This window comes from Oncorhynchus kisutch, linkage group LG17, assembly GCF_002021735.2.
Source record: "Oncorhynchus kisutch isolate 150728-3 linkage group LG17, Okis_V2, whole genome shotgun sequence".
NCBI classification, from domain to species: Eukaryota; Metazoa; Chordata; class Actinopteri; order Salmoniformes; family Salmonidae; genus Oncorhynchus; species Oncorhynchus kisutch.
In genome coordinates this window covers 45,240,882-45,261,541 of record NC_034190.2, presented here as the reverse complement: position 1 = coordinate 45,261,541, position 20,660 = coordinate 45,240,882, and the positions used below count along the sequence as shown (strand labels likewise).

Below are 20,660 nucleotides of genomic sequence, written 5' to 3'. Positions count from 1 at the left end.
GGGAGGGGGAATGTTCGCTGCCATGTCTAACCGGTGCTAACAACACTGAAGCTAACTAGCAAACTCACTCTAGCTTAAGGCCAATTCCGGGCGAAATGTTACACAAATAAGCATTTGTTTGTAAACCAGAGCAGGTGACTTGTTCAGTACATGACAACACATCCGGGTATCTCAAGCACCCCGGTAAAACACAAGAGTTGCAGTAATGAACATTTACCAACAGATGGCATCACTGTGCCATCTTACACCCATAACAGTGTAGGGCACTGCATTGGGATATTTTTTAGACCAGAGGAAAGAGGGCCTCCTACTGGCCCTCTAACACCACTTCCAGCAGCATCTGGTCTCCCATCCAGGAACTGACCAGGGCCAACCCTGCTTAGCTTCAGAAGCAAGCCAGCAGTGGTATGCAGGGTGGTATGCAATTATGTTCACTAAGGGGCCTGGAACTCCCCATAATTCAAATTGCGACGATTGTACATCCGCTAAGAAAAGTCTGCGAAAACTTAAAAACAACATCAACGGAACATAAAAGTATAAGTAAAAACGAATGCAAATAAGTTAGAAATGGTGCTACTAATGCAAATGACGGCAAAAAAAAACACGTCTCGTTAAAAGTAAATATATTTATGTTTGGTTATCTTTTGGAAATTGTCCAAATAAAACATTTTCATATCTGAAGTTCCAACTTGGCAGACTAACGTTAGTTAATTAATTTACAGCATACAGTAGGCATATATTACTTATTATATATTTAATATAAGTAGACGCACTCATAATTGACTAGCGCATATAAAGCACCCACAAGCTACCGGTGACTGAAAATACAATCATCGCGGGATGAAGGTGGATGCTGAGACGCACTTCTTAACCTTCTGCCAAATGTATGACCATATTAGAGACGTGGGAATTAACGGAAATATATGCAAATTCATATTAATGCCATTGAAATGTAGATGTTTTTGCATTGGATATATTTACCATATCATATGGAGACAGAAACAGAAACATTTTACCTTATAAGTAGACACAATTGCAAATGATTAAATCCTTATAATAGAAATAAAATAAACTATTTAGTTCCAAATTTAACTTTAATTACATGACTTTACTCTTCACATGGGAGGATTTCACTGAACAAAGAAAAGGGAATATTGAATGATCGATCGCATCTCCCAAAAATGTTTTCAACATACATCTGTAAAATGAGTCTAGAAACTAAAGCTTTGGTCGTCTTCCTCTCAGGCTTCCATGTCTTCTCCCTGGACCTCCTCAATGTCCACCTAATCTTCACTGTCACTTTCCAACCTTGTTGAGGATTTCTCAAATTTGCCCAGATGGCCACCAATTTTTCAACCCTTGTATTGCACACTGTGGCAGCTGATGTTGGTTGGATTTGGAGGATGATGGAGGCAACAGGGGAAAGAGCCTCAGAACCACAAAGTCCCTTCCACCAGGTGGCTGATGAGATATTTTGGCACAACTGCCATATTGCATCTCCATCCCAAAGCCCTTGCTTGGAAGTGCACTTTGCCAGACTGACAAAACCCTTGCCCTCATCCAGGCAAAGGTGGAGAGACACGGTAGAAATGACACCATAGGCCTTGTTGATCTCTGCACCAGACAGAATGCTCTTGCCAGCATACTTGGCAGCATACACAGCATACTCCAACATGTATGCTGTGGCGAGTATGGGCTTCAGGCAGAAGCCTGAAGCTTCTGATGTATTTCAGAACTGCATACCTAACCATTTCCTTGGCTCTCTTGTAGAGTGTATCCATTGTTTTCAGTGCCGTGATGTCCTTGAGGAGCAGATTCAATGCATGAGCAGCATAGCCAATGGGTGTGATGTGAGGGTAGGACTCCTCCACTTTAGACCAAGCAGCCTTCATGTTCGCAGCATTGTCTGTCACCAGTGTAAATACCTTCAGTGGTCCAAGGTCATTGATGATTGCCTTCAGCTCATCAGCAATGTAGATGACTCATCAGCAAGGGGTGTCTGTTGTCCCTTGTGTCTGTGATCTTGTAGAATACTGGTTGAGGGGTGGAGATTATGTAGTTAATTATTCCTTGCCCACAAACATTCGACCACACATCAGAGATGATTGCAATACAGTCTGCTTTCTCTATGATTTGCTTGACCTTCACTTGAACTTCTGATTCCAGGAGGACCATGAGCTGTTGCTATCGATAAGGTGTCTGATTCATAATTTTCACCTCAAGTAGAGGGACTTTTGTCAGAGGTTGCTTGTTGTGAGCGCTGAGGGAACTTTATGCACTTGGCCAGATGATTCGGCATCTTTGTTGCAGTCTTCACATATGATTTGGCACAGTATTTGCAAATGTACACAGCTTTTCCCTTCTACATTAGCTGCAGTGAAATGTCTCCACACATCAGATAGTGCTCTCCACCTCCACGTTTGAGCTATTTTCCCATCAAGATTAGGAAAAAATTAGTAAAAAAACAAGCAAATACAAATCCATGTACAGATAAATAGTTAAGCAGTTAGATTAAACAACTTCTTTGTGAGATAAATGTTTTAAAATGAAACATGTATGGAAACAGGTGAATTAACACTCAGTTAGCAGGCTCAAGCAAGCTAAAACCCACATGGTAGAAAAAAGTAACTAGTGGAAATTGTTAACAAGTTAGAAATGATTTAAACACACTTTGCTGTAGGCTACTATTTACTAGTTAACAAACATCATATATGTCATTTAAAATATATTCACCCCACCCAGTATTGTAATCAAAACTTACCAGAAAGCATGTGGTCCTTGGCTCAGACAGTGTAGTAGTGTGGGCTCAATAGCTTCTCATTGGTGTGCAAGATCTTGAGAATCAGCTGTACAATTCCATTGCATTGAGTTGCAATTCCATTGAATTGGGGATAGTTTAATCAAAATATGCCACAAGACCTAAAATTAACTTATGTGTATCCCACAAAAAAAGCTTCACTGTTATAAGCTAACTTTTTTGATGAATTTAAGCAAAATTCCCAAGATTCCCCAGGCTTAACTTCCCATGGATAGTTTCCGACACTTTGCAACCCTTGTCATGATGTTGCCCTCTTTGACTACAGCGAGCACCATCCCCCGCTCTCTGCTTCTACAACCAGACTCCTGTGGGCAGAGTGAGGTCGTAAATTCCTAAGGAAAACCTTGCCTCATGGACACACAGTTATAGAGGGTAAACTTTCACAGAGGACAAAGGAAATCCTTCCACCTCACAGAACGTGAGGTACAAACAAATTTTATGTTCCAGAGTAAGTGTAAAAGATCGGTGAAGAATCCTGGTGCGAACTGGTGTGTTTGTCACAACTTGGGAAGCTCATGGGAGATGGTATGGCCACATTACCATAACGCTGTTTATGTAATAGCCTCAGATATGAGGTTTTACATCTAATTGTTGTATACGATGAATGAGTAAGGATGATACTGTTTGTATAATGGTGTAATGAGTGTGGACTGTTTAACGAATGAAAAATACAATTCCCTTTTGATTTGAACTAAATCAGAGGACCGCCCCTGAGCCCAGTTAGGGTCAGACATCCTGGGACAGCCAGGATGCCATTCTGAATAAAACCCAACTTTGAGAAATTATCACCAGACCATGTTTTTCTCCATTAGGAAGGGGACTATAAGGTTGTAGACCAAGCTTTACTCAATTATGAGAGGGCCTTTGTCTAACAAGCTGCCATGCCGGTTCAGCCCACTAGGGCACATTCTATCATTTCATGTAACCATATTTACTGTTTGTTTATGCATTTCTGTGAATTACTTAGTTAGTAATAAATTAATGATTTAAGACAATTTATGTCTCATAGTGCACTCAATTAGTATTTGGCAGTACTAACTTAAAATTGTTTAACTTGGGTCAAACGTTTTGGGTAGCCTCCACAAGCTTCCCTCAATAAATTGAGTGAATTTGGGCCCATTCCCCCTGACAGACCTGGTGTAACTGAGTCAGATTTGTAGGCCTCCTTGCTCGCACACGCTTTTTCAGTTCTGCCCACAAATTTTGCCAGAACTTTGGAAGTATGCTTGGGGTCATTGTTCATTTGGAGGACTCATTTGCGACCATGCTTTAACTTCTTGACTGATGTCTTGAGATGTTGCTTCAATATATCCACGTAATTCTCCTCCCTTATGATGCCATCTATTTTGTGAAGTGCACCAGTCCCTCCTCCAGCAAAGCACCCCCACAACATGATGCTGCCACCCCCGTGCTTCACGGTTGGGATGGTGTCTTCAGCTTGCAAGTCTCCCCCTTTTTCCTCCAAACATAACGATGGTCATTATGGCCAAACAGTTCTATTTTTGTTTCATCAGACCAGAGGACATTTCTCCAAAAAGTACGATCTTTGTTACCCATGTGCAGTTGCAAACCATAGTCTGGCTTTTTTATGGCGGTTTTGGAGCAGTGGCTTCTTCCTTGCTGAGCGGCCTTTCAGGTTATGTCGATATAGGATTCATGGATACTTTTGTACTGGTTTCCTCCAGCATCTTCACAAGGTCCTTTGCTGTTGTTCTGGGAGACAGAATGTGTCTTCTTCCTGAGCGTTATGATGGCTGTGTGGTCCCAAGGTGTTTATACTTGCATACTATTGTTTGTACAGATAAACGCGGTACCTTCAGGCGTTCGGAAATTGCTCCCAAGGTGAACCAGACTTGTGGAGGTCCACAATTTTTTTCTGAGGTCTTGGCTGATTTCCTTTGATTTTCCCATGATGTCAAGCAAAGAGGCACTGAGTTTGAAGGTAGGCCTTGAAATCCAGCCTCCAATTGACTCAAATGATGTCAATTAGCCTATCAGAAGTTTCTAAAGCCATGACATCATTTTCTGGAATTTTCCAAGCTGTTTAAAAGCACAGTCAACTTCATGTATGTTAACTTCTGACGCACTGGAATTGTGATACAGTGAATTATAAGTGAAATATACTGTCTGTAGACAATTATTGGAAAAATTATTTGTGTCATGCACAAAGTAGATGTCCTAACCGACTTGACAAAACAATAGTTTGTTAACAAGAAATTATTGAAGTGGTTGAAAAATTAGTTTTAATGACTCCAACCTAAGTGTATGTAAATTTCTGACTTCAACTCTGTGTGTGTATATATCTTGCTTGTTTGTAGGTGACCAAATACTTATTTTCCACCATAATTTGCAAATAAATTCATAAAAAATCCTACAATGTGATTTTCTGGATTTTTTCCCCTAATTTTGTCTGTCATAGTTGAAGTGTACCTATGATGAAAATTACAGGCCTCTCTCATCTTTTTACGTGGGAGAACTTGCACAATTGTTGACTAACTAAATATTTTTTGCCCCACTGTATATAGTCTGTCTTTGTACCACTCGGTACAAAGACAGACTGACAGGGGTGAGACAATAAATGTTAATTTATCTTAATTTTATTTTGTTGTTTCTAGGTGCACTGTCCTTTTGACCCTATGCAGCCAGGTCCCATCTCCTTTTTAAATCCTCACTAGTGTGGCTTGTTTGGTGTCTGCTGTGGAAGGAATACCACAACAAGTCACCTACTTGATTGATGAAGGCATGTCATCCAGCAAAGGCAGCCGCCCAGTCATCAACTACATGCACTATTTCGTCACCAACTACGGAGTTGGGGAAACACATGTGGACCTGAATTGTGATAACTGCAGTGGCCAAAACAAGAACAAGTTTGTGCTCTGGTATTGTGCCTGGCGGACCATGCACAAGCTCCACCACAGTCTGGACCTTCACTTCCTGATCACAAGCCACACCAAGTTTGCCTCCGACTGGTGCTTCGGCCTCATCAAGTAGCACTTCAGAAAGACCAGAGTGACCACATTGTTGGAGATTGCTGGTGTTGCGGATGAAAACTTAACTCCATGTCTCACTTCGAGCGTAGGAGCCTAGCCGACCTCCTCCACTTTCTATGGTAGAAGAGGCTGAATGAGAGTATGTATCTGCTTTCCTGACCAACCTGGTTTCATAGACTAGACATAAAATAGTAAAAGTAAATTCAGGACACTGAAATTAGTATGATACAGTATATTCGGTATGGTTACACACGGCAAGAGAGTTGGTTACTCTAAGGAAAAACTAAAGTAGAGTGGTTCGTCAGGGTAGATGGGTGGGTGTATATTGCGAAATTCTAGCAAGCAAAAGGTTGCGAGTGCGAATCTCATCACTGACAATTTGACCAACTTTTCAACTGCTTACTACTTTTTAGCTACTTTGCACTACATAGCATGTTAGCTAACCCTTCCACTATCCTAACTTCAACACTTTTAGCTAACCCTAACTCTCTTAGCTAACCCTTTCCCTAACTCTAAACTTAACCCTTTAATCTAACTCCTAAACTTAAACTTAACCCTAACCTTAACCATAACCCCTAGCCTAGTTAACATTAGCCAGTTAGCTAATGTTAGCCACCTAGCGACCTAGCTAGAATTCCTAACATATCAAATCTTTTGCAAATTCGTACCAGATAATATGAATTGTAATTCATAATATACGAAATGGGTAATGGACATCCACACCAAATGAAACTAACATACACTAAATGGCCAAAAGTTTGTTGACACCCCTTCAAATTTGTGGATTCGGCTATTTTATCCCCACCCGTTGCTGCCAGGTGTATAAAATCAAGCACACAGCAATACAATCTCCATATACAAACATTGGCAGTAGAATGGCCTGTACTGAAGAGCTCTGTGACTTTTAGCGTGGCACCGTCATAGGATTCCACCTTTCCAACAAGTCAGTTCGTCAAATTTCTGCCCAGCTAGAGCTGCCCCCGGTCCACTGTACGTACGGCACATCCTTGAAGTTTGTTGAGATTGGTGTGGAAGAACTTGACTGCCCTGCACAGAGCCCTGACCTTAATCCCATCGAACACCTTTGGGATGAATTGGTCATGTAGTGTATCATACTAAAGGAAGTATATTGGATGTACGTACAGAATAATACGAAATGCTCTGAGACCAGGTTGACCTGTCGTCTGGTCTTCACCATTCCCTCTGTTGAAATGACATTCACCACCCTGAACTGTCAGCCTTGGCTTTGATCTCAATCAAGAAAGTACCTCTCGCCTATATAAAATCAAAGGACAAACTATATGACCCTGCAAATGCCCGCTATTAATATCTTTGATATAATGCGTGTGAAACATTGTTGCATTTTAACTTTAGACTACCGGTTATTTTGTGTGCTGAACATGATAAAATATGTTTGCAATGTGACGTAATAGCTAGCTTGTTCATTTTGTGTATGCTAAATGGTTGTGTCTTTTTATTGGGGTCTACTGGCTTATTATTTTCGAGTGAATGGGCTGCTTTTTCCTTAACATTATTTGATGCTGTGTGTGACTGCTGTTTTTAATCGGCGCTCTCTTTCAGCATGATACTGAAATAGCAGAGACGGTGTGCCTTTTTTCTTTGCTCTGGCTCGCAGTAACTGTCCGTAGTCCTGAATCAATAGTTAGGCCTATGTGTGTGGTTGAATTTATTCCGCCACTGTAGCTACCCAGCTAGCACAGTGGATCTGGGCCGATTCCGACTGAGACTCGGCTGAGTCTGTGGCCCGAGTCTGGCCCGCCTTCGGCAATATTACTTATGGGTAGGATGCGGGGATTGAGCTCGGGCCGATTCCGGTGTGAGTTATCTGGCCCACATGTAGTACTTGTGGCACGGGCCGATTGTGGCTACTCTCTGGCAGATGATTACACTGGCTGCTTTTTATAATTAACATTTCATTATTTCATTATTTTTCCATATTTTCTCAATGTTTCTGTGATCAAAAAATTCAATTAACATTCAATTAAATTCTTTAAGAGTCTTTGCTGTTTAAGTAATATTTTAGAATTTTGAAACTTTGTGCAAGGCAATTGATCAGCATTAAAAACTTTGTGGATGGGGCCTCCCAAGTGGCGCAGTGGTCTAAGACAATGAATTGCAGTGCAAGCTGCGTTGCTACAGATGCTGGTTTGATACCTGTTTGGCCGGCCGGGATGTCCTTGTCCCATCACGCTGTCTCGACTGCAGTCGCAGGCCGGGCGCATTCACACTGACACTGACACGGTCGCCAGGTGTACGGTGTTTCCTCTGACACATTGATGCGACTGGCTTCCGGGTTAAGCATGCATTGTGTCAAGAAGCAGTGTGGATTGGCGGGGTTGTGTTTTGGAGGACGCACGGCTCTCGACCTTCGCCTCCCCGAGGCAAGATTGTAACTACCAATTGGATATGATGAAAAGGGGGTAAAAAAACAACAACACATTTGGGGATGGGTATAATTTGTATGTATAAAATGTATAATAGTCATATTTAAAATTACTAAATCGGGTCATTTATAAAAATTTCCATGGGGCCACTTCTGGAGGGATTCTGGTAAGATGCTGGCAATTCGGCTGAATTCCAGAAGACGGAAACTGCTCGATTCCGGGCCGAATCCGACACTCGATTCTGGGCCGATTCAATCAGGGCTGCTTCTGGGCCGATTCCTCATTGCTAGCTAGCTAGCCACCAGAGGACAACAACACAACTAGATGCAACAATTCAAGTTGTTTCTGTTAATGACATATGCTCTCAAAGCAATTTGATTGGAGAGTACTGTCATATATATATATATATATATATATGTAAACATTCATACACATAGCTCATATATTATACAGCGCCAAGCCAAACCGCCTGACTCAAATCATCTTACGTACCCCTGCTAAAACAGGAACCAGCTCACTCACCCAGCAATAAAACTACCCCCCCTCAGCTCTGTTGTCTTACCACCCCAGGAAACAAAGACATTCCATCGTAAGAACACATACACCCAGCCATAAAACTGACCCCCTCTGTTCTCTTCTTTCACGACCCCCTCTGCTCTCCTGTATCAGATTTCCTGACACACAAATATCTCCTTGTATAAACACACATCTCACCCCCCTCTACTGGTCGGGTGCTCAGAACAAGACTCTGCTGTGCACCAATGGGGCTCCTGATCTGGCTAGAGCAGGTCCGCCTCCAACCCTTTGGGACCAGTCAGAAGACCAACACGACAAGACTCCACCTACATATTCCATGTATAAAATCTGCTGTGACCAATGTCTAGGTCTCTTTTTCACCTGACTCCTTACCGAGTTAAATGAACTAGATCCGTGCACGTAAAACTGCGGGACAAGATATATTTGACTCATTAAAACGGCCTTTTGTTACAACTGAAATCCACTCTGTCCAGCGTCCGTGATTTGGTCTCAACTCTCCAGTATTTGAACATCAACAGTACTGAAATCCAAACTGGCTTCCCATTAAACTTTTTTTCCCTGCCAGGACCATTCACAATTGAGCTCGCTCAGTTTAGCTCAAAGCTGATTGGCTAACTTTTTATACTTTTTTTGTCATGGGAGACCATATGCTCACTGGCACCCTTGCATTCAATGCTACAGGCGACAACAATGTCATACTCATTTGGACAGTATCCGATAGATGGCCTCAGTCGCTAGAAGTTGCTAAATGACATCATCACCTAATTTGCATAATTGGCCATGTGCATGTAATTGTGATGGACGCTTTAGGAGAGAGGAATAACGTCGTGGGGGAGACAAAAAGTGAGTGACCCTAAATGAAAAGTGAGTGACCCTAAACACCCTAAATATGTATAGAACTACACTTTTCTGTCGATTCTTGTTTTTTTTATGTCACAATTCCAACCCTCCTTCTTTATCTGGGCTAGGGAGTGTTATATAAATATTCATACACATAGCTCATATATTATACAGCGCTAAGCTAAACCGCCTGACTCAAGTTATCTTACGTACCCTTGCTAAAACAGGAACTAGCTCACACAGCCAGCAATAAAACTACCCCCCTAAAACTATCCCCTCAGCTTGGTTGTCTCCCGACCCCAGGAAACAAAGACATTCCATCGCATAAACACATACACCCAGCCATAAAAACTGCCCCTCTACCTCACGAACCCCTGACACAAACATCTCCTAGTACAAACACACATCTCACCCCCTCTACTGGTCGGGAGCTCAGAGAACAGGACTTTGCTGTGCATCAATGGGGCCCGCTCGGGCTAGAGCAAGGCCCGCCTCCAACCCTTTGTGACCAGTCAGAAGACCCAAACGACAAGACTCCACCTACTTTATTCTATGTATAAAAATTTATGTAACCTTTGTATAAGGCCTCTTTTTCACCTGACTCCTTGCCGAGTTGTATGAACTAGATCCGTGCACGTAAAACTGCGGGACAAGATATCTTTGACTCATTAAAACTGTCTTTTGTTACAACTGAAATCCACTCTGTCCAGCGTCCGTGATTTGGTCTCGACTCTCCAATATATAAACACTAACAGGAGCGGCAAAGTGACCCAAAAGAGACACTCTGGCGGAGTTACTTAGTTTTTAATTACATTTTTTATTACATTTTTTTGTTTTTTTGTTTAGTTTAGGAGCCACAGTAAAACATTTTAAACATTTTTTTTGTATACAATCTACATAAACAATCTAAATGGACCAATAGAAAAAAACTGTCAATGGTAATGTGAGATAATTATGGTGACTAGTCTGGCCCTAATTCAGGTTAATTGTTTTTTTAAATGTAAACCAGGGTGGGATCAGCCAGCGGCGGCTTCCCGCTTGTGCGATACATTTGCAGTCTGGAAGCGGAGGGGTGAACATCTCCTGCTCTGACTGCAGCTGGCTTTGGGACGGGGGTGGGGCCCATGGCAGCACCCGCTGCTCGTTGAGAAGAGTAAGAACGATACGTGCTTTCACGCCAGTCTCCAAAAGTCTCCAATAACATCAGAAAAAGTAGCTAGATTTGTCGCTAGTCGCTTTTTTGAAAATGTGTCGCTAGATAAGTCTGAATACTCGTTAAATATAGCGACAAAGTCGATAAGTTGGAAACACTGGATGGCCTACACGTAGGGGCGCTGTTTCGCTCGCTAGGATGCTTTCTGCTGTGTGATACATTCAGCCTCTTGCTAATTGAAGGAAAATTGTGAAACACAGAGTGACAAAAGTATTTTAATTGTAATTTTTGGGGGTAAGTGTTTTGGGGAAGCCTGGCTTCCCTTAGTGTCCATGAATACACACCACTGCGTGGGCTATGGCCTTTTAAGCCTTATGAATGCATTTCTAGCATGTTATAGAGTAGCCTAAACAACAATTGTCACAAAATAAGTTGTAATATGTTAAAAGATAGAAGATCTGGGATCTTAAAGAGCCAAATAAAAACTAATTTACAACACGAAAAGTAAAAGACACGAGAATGTACGCTATAGGCTATACAAGGAGAATGTACGCTATAGGCTATACAAGGAGAATGTATGCTATAGGCTATACAAGGAGAATGTACGCTATATACAGTGCAGTTTCTTATATTTTGTGTATATTGTACAGTCACCGGCTAATTATTATCTCCACGCAAATAAAAAGCCTCACTCTGGGCAAGAAAAGTCAGATCTGCTTCCTCACTGTTAAAAAAACTTCACAAGGACTAAACCTCACATCCTAAACACCCTATTGTTTTGGTTCTGGAGAAAATAACCTACATTTCTCATTTTTACAGATGGGGCTGCCAACTTAAACCAAAACTCTTTGACTTCCATAGTCTCTATGACCAACTACTTCACTGACAGCTGGGACAGAATAATAACTTCCAGGCCAGGCTGGATTACATTCTCTATGTCTGATGTTGATGTTTCATTAAAGACAGTGTTTGGGTTTGTGAATGACTGTGTATCCATCCTCTCTCTTTATCCTTCTTAGGAACCACATTGGTCTCCTACATTCTAGACCTGCTGTACTTTGGTTAGACAGCCCCTGAGCTTCTGACATCCAAGTTCCTTTCCTGAAGATGCACATTCCACTTTTCCCTTCAGTTTATAATAGAGAATTGGAAAACTTCAACATTTACTTCTGCCATTTTGTAATTTCACTGTAAAAAAAATGGATATGTAAAAACATGTTTAAAATCAAGAGAGGGATTGGTGACGTTGTTTATGATCATCAAACAGCTACTTTATTACTCTACTGTTTGTCCTGGGGGTGGAGGTTCTGGACAAGTTAACCACCTCTTCTCACCTCAAGACTCACCTCCCAGTCCAGTTGCTGCCCAAGTCCATCTGGGAGCAGAATTCCAGGGTACCGTCTGCCTATATTTATGCTTGTCCTCTATGTTTCTCTGTTATATACCTCTCTCTCTCACTCACTCATGTGGCCCGTAATGCCAAGGACACAAGAACAACTTCCTAAAAAGATTAAGTGAACGAGATAAACGAGTAAATGAATGAGCTGTATAATAATATAGGACTGCCTTCATTATCTAAAGCAATTTACATGCTGTGACATTTTTAAGACCTGTACTACAAGTGTAATAACACATAACACTGTAAGTATTGGCAGCAAAGACACACTGTCTAAGTAATAACACATTATTTCAGATTATTTTAAAATATTTCTCATTTATTTGAAACCAGATAAGATGCCGCAACACAATATAATACAACTTTATATAGAAACAGTCAATTAGCAAATGAATTAAATGAATATGTTGGAAAATCTCTACTTCTGCACTGTGATGACTGTTCACAGAGGAGGACTGATTGGTTTGCTGTACTATGGCACAAACAACACAAACATCCCCACAACTGCCAATCACTGCTGAAGGTCCTTCTAACCCAACCCCATAATGCAATGAAGGAGAAGGCAGAAGTTGTCCCAGATCACGGATAGAGGGTCAGATATTCGTCATCCATCCAAATGGTTAAGGTTAGAATTGGAGGTAGGGTGATCTGATCCTAAACGTGTAGTTATAAGGATGATTTCTACAGTACCTCAAGCTGAAAGTGAATGGAAAAACAGCAAAGTATACTGAAATCAGATGGGGTCATTGGAATGTGGACAACAGCACCACCCCATTGTACTGTACTGTAAATATTAAACAAGTCAATCATTTCACGTCACAGGGAGAGACTGCAATGACCCTGAAAGAGGCAGAAAACAGCTGATCCTGTTGTACAGGGACCCAGGCCGTGTTCGGTATGACACATTTGGAAGGATTTTAAATAAAAAAAATATAAAAATAGTTTCTTATTGGAGGTGATCTAGTACCTCCCCATTTTACTCCGTTTCAAAATATCTTCTCCCATTTTGTGCCTATTTTGCTCAACCCAGGTCTCAAAAGGAGATATGGGACTGAGGGTCGACTCCTGGACTTTGTTCAGTATCATTTTAAAATGGACACAGCTCCAAATTAGAGAGTGCCACTGCCATTTAACCCCTAAAAATGAAATGCTAATGTCTACTGCAATCCCTGGTATTGTTTGTTGTGAAACGTATTTCAACACTTCTATCCTGAACGGAGCCCTGCATATCAGAAATTAGGGCTGGACAGTCACTCTTCCCAATATTCCCCCATAAGCCATGACCAGTCATCACTCTCTTGGCAGATAACTCTGTTCAACGCTTCAAAGACTGCAGTAAGACCACTTCAGATTGTCTTCACAGTAAATACCTTTTGATCATTTTTGAAGTGCACCTTTATTTACAAAGATCCAAAAATAACATACATACTTTCTTACGTTACATAATATACTTGTATGATATTTTCCTCTTGAGTAGTAAAAATACTTCTGCCTAGAGTGCTCATGTCTAGGCTGTAGCGTACTACAGTACATAAGTGTTGTAGTTCATAGTACAGTAAGCAAATATAATTAAATATAGCTGCTTAGCTGTATGGAGCAAGGAGCATAGCTAGAAAATACAAAAAGTGTGCACTGATATGCTGCAACTGATAAAATATTGTGGGTATGTTTATACTGATGTCAGTTATACTGAGTGTTACAAAATGCAGTCATAGGCTTTGACAGTCCGTGATGATAGAATGTACCACACACAATCAGCAGGTGAAATGTATCAGCATCATTTTGGTTTTAGCAGGAACTATTTTCACAGGATAATGCACTTTCTTTCTGCGTGTCATTTCAGTTGTTTTTCCTAATAAACATCACATTTACATACAAGGCAAACTACTGAAACAGCAACTCAATTATGAGCCGATTACCAGCAATCCTATGCATGTGGACTGCTACACGAACTTCCTGCGAGAGGAAATATGGAAAAAGACCACTGTTGTCAGTCAGGTAATGTGTTATTAATGTATTTTTAAGCATAACTTGAAATCAACCACCAATGTGATCAATGTGTATGGCACAACTCTTAAAAACACATGAACGTATGCATCAAGTTCAAATATCAAGGACAGCAAATTAATACTATCAAAGCGAACAAAGTGAATAAATTCATATAAAGGCATTTTTAACAGGGGCTTTCAGAAAGAGCCATGACGTTCATATTTAACATACATGGCTGGCAACAGATTCACAGAGGGAATGGTAGAGAGATGACCAATAAATATTTTAAGGAATCCCTGGGTAGTCACCAATATGAATCCTGTATCAATCCATTCCTCTGTTCGCTCAGTACCACCTTAAATAATAGTGCTACAAGGAGTGAATGTACAGTATGTGCTGATGTATGTGATGCTTGAAATGCAGCGAGTTAATCAAATGTACACAGGTGTGTATCTGTAGGCGTGTGTTTGTGTGTGTGTTCTGTTGTTCACAGAAGAATCTGAGTCAGGTTAGCCACACCTGTGCCATAAATACATTTGAACCACTCACATTTAGAGCAAACACTGGATAATGTCCCATATAGGACATCTGTTTTTACTCAGGGGATATGAAAGCTTTTATGTATTTTCCCTCAGCTTCTCAAAATAGGTCCTCTGTCCATGAATCACGTAACATTCTTCATGTAGTTGAGTCAATGTTTATGATAAAGTCTAGTTGACTAGATAACACTTAAAGTTATTACCTAAGTCTAAGGTCTCATGTAAGTTTGTTTTTTGATGGTTTTGCTTGGGGCTTGGTCACTGGTCCTGATGTCCTAGGTTAGAGTTATGGGTTCAGAGGTCAATAATCTCACTGCTGATGCTGGCTAAGTCATCCTGCCTGCTGACCACAAGGTAACTCTTCCCTCCCACTCCCTCCCTCTTCACCCTCCCCCTCTGGGTCTTAGTGTCTGGGGTGAGGAACAGCCTTGTGTCGACTTCCCCCTCATCCCCAAGATGCCCCTTGGAGGTTCTGGAGGGGTGCAGGGAGATGGGACAGGAAACTGAGGAGGGGACACTGGCTCCCCCGTCCCCGGCCCAGCAGTGCCCCTGGTGAGAGGGCATGGGGGGAGCAGTGACCTGCCTGTTTGGAACACTGCTGAGCACACTGCCCCCAAGTGGCACGGAGGAATCTGTACAGGCTAAGCGATCTTCACTGCTGTCAGAGATCTGTGGGTCGGTGTTCCTGCGGAGCCAGTGGCCCCCCTGACTGACAGCTGAGCCCAGGAAGGGAGTGGGTGAGGGGCCGCACAGGGGCTGAAACAGGCTGCCCCCATGGAGGAGGTGCTTTTGGTGCAGGGCCTCATCGATGCTGCGGCTCAGGTCAATGGGGGAGGGGGGTCGCAGGTCAAACTCATACAGAGACACCCCGGACTCCTTCTCCTGCTCCAGGCTGCCGCTAAGCAAGTGCAGTGGGGGGTGGCCTAACGCCTGCAACAGAGATCCTGTGGACCTCTCCGACACCCCATTTTCTGCAGACCTGCCCCTCTGGTTACGTCCACGGTTGCTGTCCTTGACGCCACGGGGGAGTGATGGTGGAGCCTCACGGTTCTGGTTTCTGATCAGACTCTTGCTGATGTCAGCCCCTGAGCGCTCCTGCCCTGCCCAGTTATTAGGCAGCTCCCCCGCCCCGCCCCCTCTTACTCCTATCCCTCCCACTCCGTTACTCTCTGACTTCCCACAGGGCTTCCCCGTCAGGCTCTTGACTATCTTGGCCCAGCAGGTGTGTTTATGAGTCGACGCAGATGACTGTCCAGGTGAGGGGAGATCTCCTCCCCCCCTGCTCTCCACTGCTCCCTCCTCTCCTCTCCCTTGGGCCCTCTGGGGCCTCCAGAACACCCAGGAGCCCAAGAGAATGAGAGAAAAGGCCCAGGCCAGCTCCAAAAGCCGGGCCCAGAAGTGCACCAGCCACCATTCCCAGCAGAAGCGCCTCCAGTCCCCCAACATCCCGTAGAGCCACATGGTGGCGTGGACATGGAGCCCACAGCACAATGCCCCTAGGAGGGCAGACAACACCAGCACACGACCCACCACCGACCCTGCCCTCCTACCCCCCAGCCAAGCTTCAACTGCCCTCCCCTCCTCTGGGACAGGTGGCTGGGTGGGTGGGTGGCGGAGGCTGGGGAAGACGTAGCACAGGAATCCCAGACAGAGTGCCAGGCCCCAGCAGAGAGATAGAGATTGCAGGGTGACAGGCACGGCTGGGGACAGAGCTGGGGAGAGCAGGTCAGTAGCCAGCAGCAGGGTGCACTGTAATACAGCCAACACAGCCACCAGAGGAGGGCGCTCCAGAGCAGATGGCAGCAGACTCACACCTGCTCCCTTCATGGCGAGCAGCACCAGTGCAGCCTGAGCCCACACCAGTAACGGCAGAGGGAGGTTATAAAGAGCAGTCAATGTAGACCGTGGAAGAATCTTCCTTGTTCCGTATGGGTCAATCAGGCACATAGCTGCCCTGGCTGCGCCCGCCAGGAGGAGGAGGGTGTTGGCCAGGACCAGCGCACCACGGTGAGGGCAGTGCATGCTAGGGGATAGGACCAGAGCCAGGGTCGCTCCAGCCAGGAAGAGCAGGAAGAGGACAGCCGAGCCGTAGACGTGGAGCCCCCAGGCGAAGCCCAGCGTCCTTCTCAGGTCATCCCACAGGAGAGAGGTGCCGTTGGGGGAAGTTAAGGAGCTGAGAGTGGAGGAAGGAGAGGAGAATGGGTGGAGGTGAGGGCGGCCCACAGGGATAGAGTGGTTCCTCTGAACTGGGCGGGTGTCATTTTTGGGGATGTACCGCCCTCTGACTATATGTAGAGTAGGGGTGATGTGGAGAGGGGTCATCCCTGGAGGCAGAGAGAGAAATTGTTAATTCATCATATTGAACTGTCCCAAAACATGATTGTTATGATTGACAATAATACTCAAATACACTTTCTTTAATAGAGCAGAACCCAGCTAAAACAAGTGGACACATACGTGAACCATCTACCCCACTAGAGGGGGCTAATTTCCTATGAGAAGAGTGTATTGAAAGCACAGCAGGTTCTCCTCCACAAGGCAACAAATAACCCACAGGGAGTTGAATATCTTGACCTTCTTTTCTCCTACCAGGCCAAAGGACACTCAATACTCAATATTTTGTCAACAGTCTTTTCCAATGAGGGCAAAAATCACAAAGGGTAATTGTGAAACAGTTCACCTCTCAACCCCAAACAGCCCTCACACACAATCCAAATAGTAAATAGTCTCTCTCTTATTATCACCTCCTCTCCACCTCTTCCTCTCCCTGATAGGAGCTCACTGCTTACTACTAGATTGTGTAATTGATGAGATCATCTCTTGACATAATCAAAAAGTATTCATATCTCCTGACTTATTCCATATTTTGCTGTGTTACAGCCTGAATTCAAAGTGACAAATTAAAAGCATGTTTTTATCCATTTTTGGAAATGTATTGAAAATGAAATACATAAATATCTAATTTCGTTAAGTATTTACACCCCTGAGTCTTACCAAGATGACATTGAATGAGTGGCCTAGTTAAAGTTTTGACTTAAAACAGCTTGAAAGTATATGGCAATACTTGAAAATGTCTGTTTAGCAATGACAAACAACCAACTTGACAGAGCTAAAAGATTGAATGTGCATTTAGATAATCATGTGCAATTATTGTACAATCCAGGTGTGCAATCGCTTCCAAAGGTCATTCTAACGAATTGATTCAGGGCTATGAATACTTATGTAAATCAGATATTTCTTTATTTAATTTTCAAAACATTTAAACTGTCATTATGGGGTATCGTGTGTACATGGGTGAGAAGAAAATCTATTTAATCCATTTTGAATTCAGGCTGTGACCGAATAAATCAAGGGGTAGGAAAACCTTCCGAAGGCACTGTAGAATTTGTAGCAAGCAGTGCACTGGGTTAGTCTTACTTTGTGCTGTTATAATTTATGCTATGAACTCCTGCAATTTAATTAGGGCAGTTCCCCTCATAGCAAAAAGCTGTCAAAACAATCCAAGCAATGTTCGCAAGGCCTATGTGCCCACGGAGGCGGAGCTGCTGGCAGTCACTGAGGGGTGGAGTAGTAAGTAACTGAACAGCTTGTTTTGAACAATATATATTTAAAACAGGAACATGTACACATTTACCACACTTTTATGAGCATTTAAACCCCAAAAATATTTATATATTTTTTATCAATTTTTTTTTTATGGACGGCGCACAAATTGGCCCAGCGTCGTCCGGGTTAGGGTTTGGCCGGGGTAGGCCATCATTATAAATAAGAATTTGTTTAACTGACTTGCCTAGTTAAATAAAGGTTCAATAAAAATAAATGGACATTTTCAGAAATTACAATGAAAAATCCTGTATAGCACATAATATATCTGTGGGAATGGAGCATGAAGCACATGACACAAACTGAAACTATCAAAGACCTGCCACAATATCTATCACATATGCCTGTTCCCCCTCCCTTCACACACACACACTCTCTCGCTCTCTCTCTGACACACACACACACACACGTACATGTGTTCACACATGAAAATGCACATACACAATACGATCTGCAGTTCAAGGTAAAACAAGCAAATCATTTTCCCAGAGAGCTCCACCTTATCCTGTTAAGCCCGGTAAAGCCAATAACATTCCAATCACAATTCCATTCATCCCCTCCAACCACCAGAGCTTAAACACTAAGATAACACTGACCGGGTGGACTACCATAACACAACTTACAATGCATTCGGAAAGTATTCAGACCCCTTGACTTTTTCCACATTGTTACATTACATTTTAAATCCCTCATCAATCTACACACAATACACCATAATCACAAAGGAAAAACAAAGTATTCAGACACTTTACTCTGTACTTTGTTGAAGCACCTTTGACAGCGATTACAGCCTTGAGTCTTCTTGGGTATGACGCTACAAGCTTGGCACACCTGTATTTGGGGAGTTTCTTCCATTCTTCTCTGCAGATCATCTCAAGCTCTGTCAGGTTGGATAGGGAGCGTGGCTGCACAACTATTTTCAAGTCTCTCCAGAGATGTTCGATCGGGTTCAAGTCCGGGCTCTGGCTGGGCCACTCAAAGATATTCAGTAACTTGTCCCGATGCCACTCCTGCGTTGTCTTGGCTGTGTGCTTAGGGTCGTTGTCCTGTTGGAAGGTGAACATTGACCCCAGTCTGTGGTCCTGAGCGCTCTGGAGCAGGATTTCATCAAGTATTTCTCTGTAATTTACTCCGTTCATCTTTCCCTCAATCCTGAACAGTCTCCCAGCAACTGTCGCTGAAAAAAATCCCCACAGCATGATGCTGCCACCACCATGCTTCACCGTAGGGATGGTGCCAGGTTTCCTCCAGACATGACACTTGGCATTCAGGCCAAAGAGTTCAATCTTGGTTTCATCAGACCAGAGAATTTTGTTTGCCGCAGAGATGGTTGTCCTTCTGGAAGGTTCTCCCATCACCAAAGAGGAACTCTGGAGCTCTGTCAGAGTTACCATTGGGTTCTTGATCACCTCATCAAGTTGTAGAAACATCTCAAGGATGATCAATGGAAACAGGATGCAGGTCAATTTCAAATCTCATAGCAAAGGGTCTGAATAGTTATGTAAATGAGGTATTTCTGTTTTTATTTGTAATACATTTGCAAAAATTTCTAAAAACCTGTGTTCACGTTGTAATTATGGGATATTGTGTGTAGTTTGACGTGGAAATATTTGTATTTAATCAATTTTTGAATAAGGCTGTAACGTAACAAAATGTAGAAAAAGGTTTAAATACTTTCCAAATGCACTGTATGCTGTCCAAATGAGAAATGTATGGGGTTTGGCTCAACTTTAATCTCAGACAATTTGTAATCGTAAATTCTACCAGTCTCTCCCAGCCTTCTGTAAAGACACACACACACACACGTGCGTGCTCGCTAGCTGACACACGCAAGAATGCACACACACACTTGGAGAAGTAAAGAAATGGTGAACAGAACACTCAGAGCTCTTTGAGTCCTAAAGGCCAGCTTATACGTGGTCTAACAACATGTCTGTAGACAATTAGATTGCGACTGTCAGTTTCCATGTTGCACAGACATGAAAAAAGTTTAAAGGCTGGTTTACAGTCCGTCTATCGACATGTCTGTAGACAATTGTCCTAGCGAGATGATTATATCAGCAGTCCAGGTCTCCAAATAGCATACTTTCTCTATTTCAACATCAATGAACCCATCCGTTTAAAAATGAGTTCAGTAAATGTCAACCAAGCAAGCCAGGCAACCAAAAGCTATTTCTAAACAATGCTTTTGTTCATTCTAGCTGGCTAGCCAGTTCAAATAATGACCAGAGTATAGCTGACAACTACTTTTTGTTTATTATTACAGTCTGGTAACCATGACAACATTGCCGACATTGCGACAGTCGCAGAGACTTTTTTCATGTCTGTGCGACAAGAAAACTGACAGTCGCAGCGATGGTCTACAGACATTCTCACTCGCTAGTCTATCA

At 42.8% G+C, this 20,660-nt stretch overlaps 1 protein-coding gene across 2 annotated transcripts in view; it reads right to left on the bottom strand.

The window, feature by feature from the left end:
• Positions 1 to 13,516: 13,516 nt before the first annotated feature.
• LOC116354416 (proline-rich transmembrane protein 3) overlaps positions 13,517 to 20,660 on the bottom strand; it is a 34,155-nt gene continuing 27,011 nt past the window's right edge. For both annotated transcript variants that reach the window (XM_031793911.1, XM_031793912.1), the window contains exon 4: positions 13,517 to 16,991. In XM_031793911.1, the coding sequence (XP_031649771.1) occupies positions 14,962 to 16,991 (2,030 nt within the window). In that variant the 3' untranslated portion in view covers positions 13,517 to 14,961. The remainder of the gene's footprint in view (positions 16,992 to 20,660) is intronic.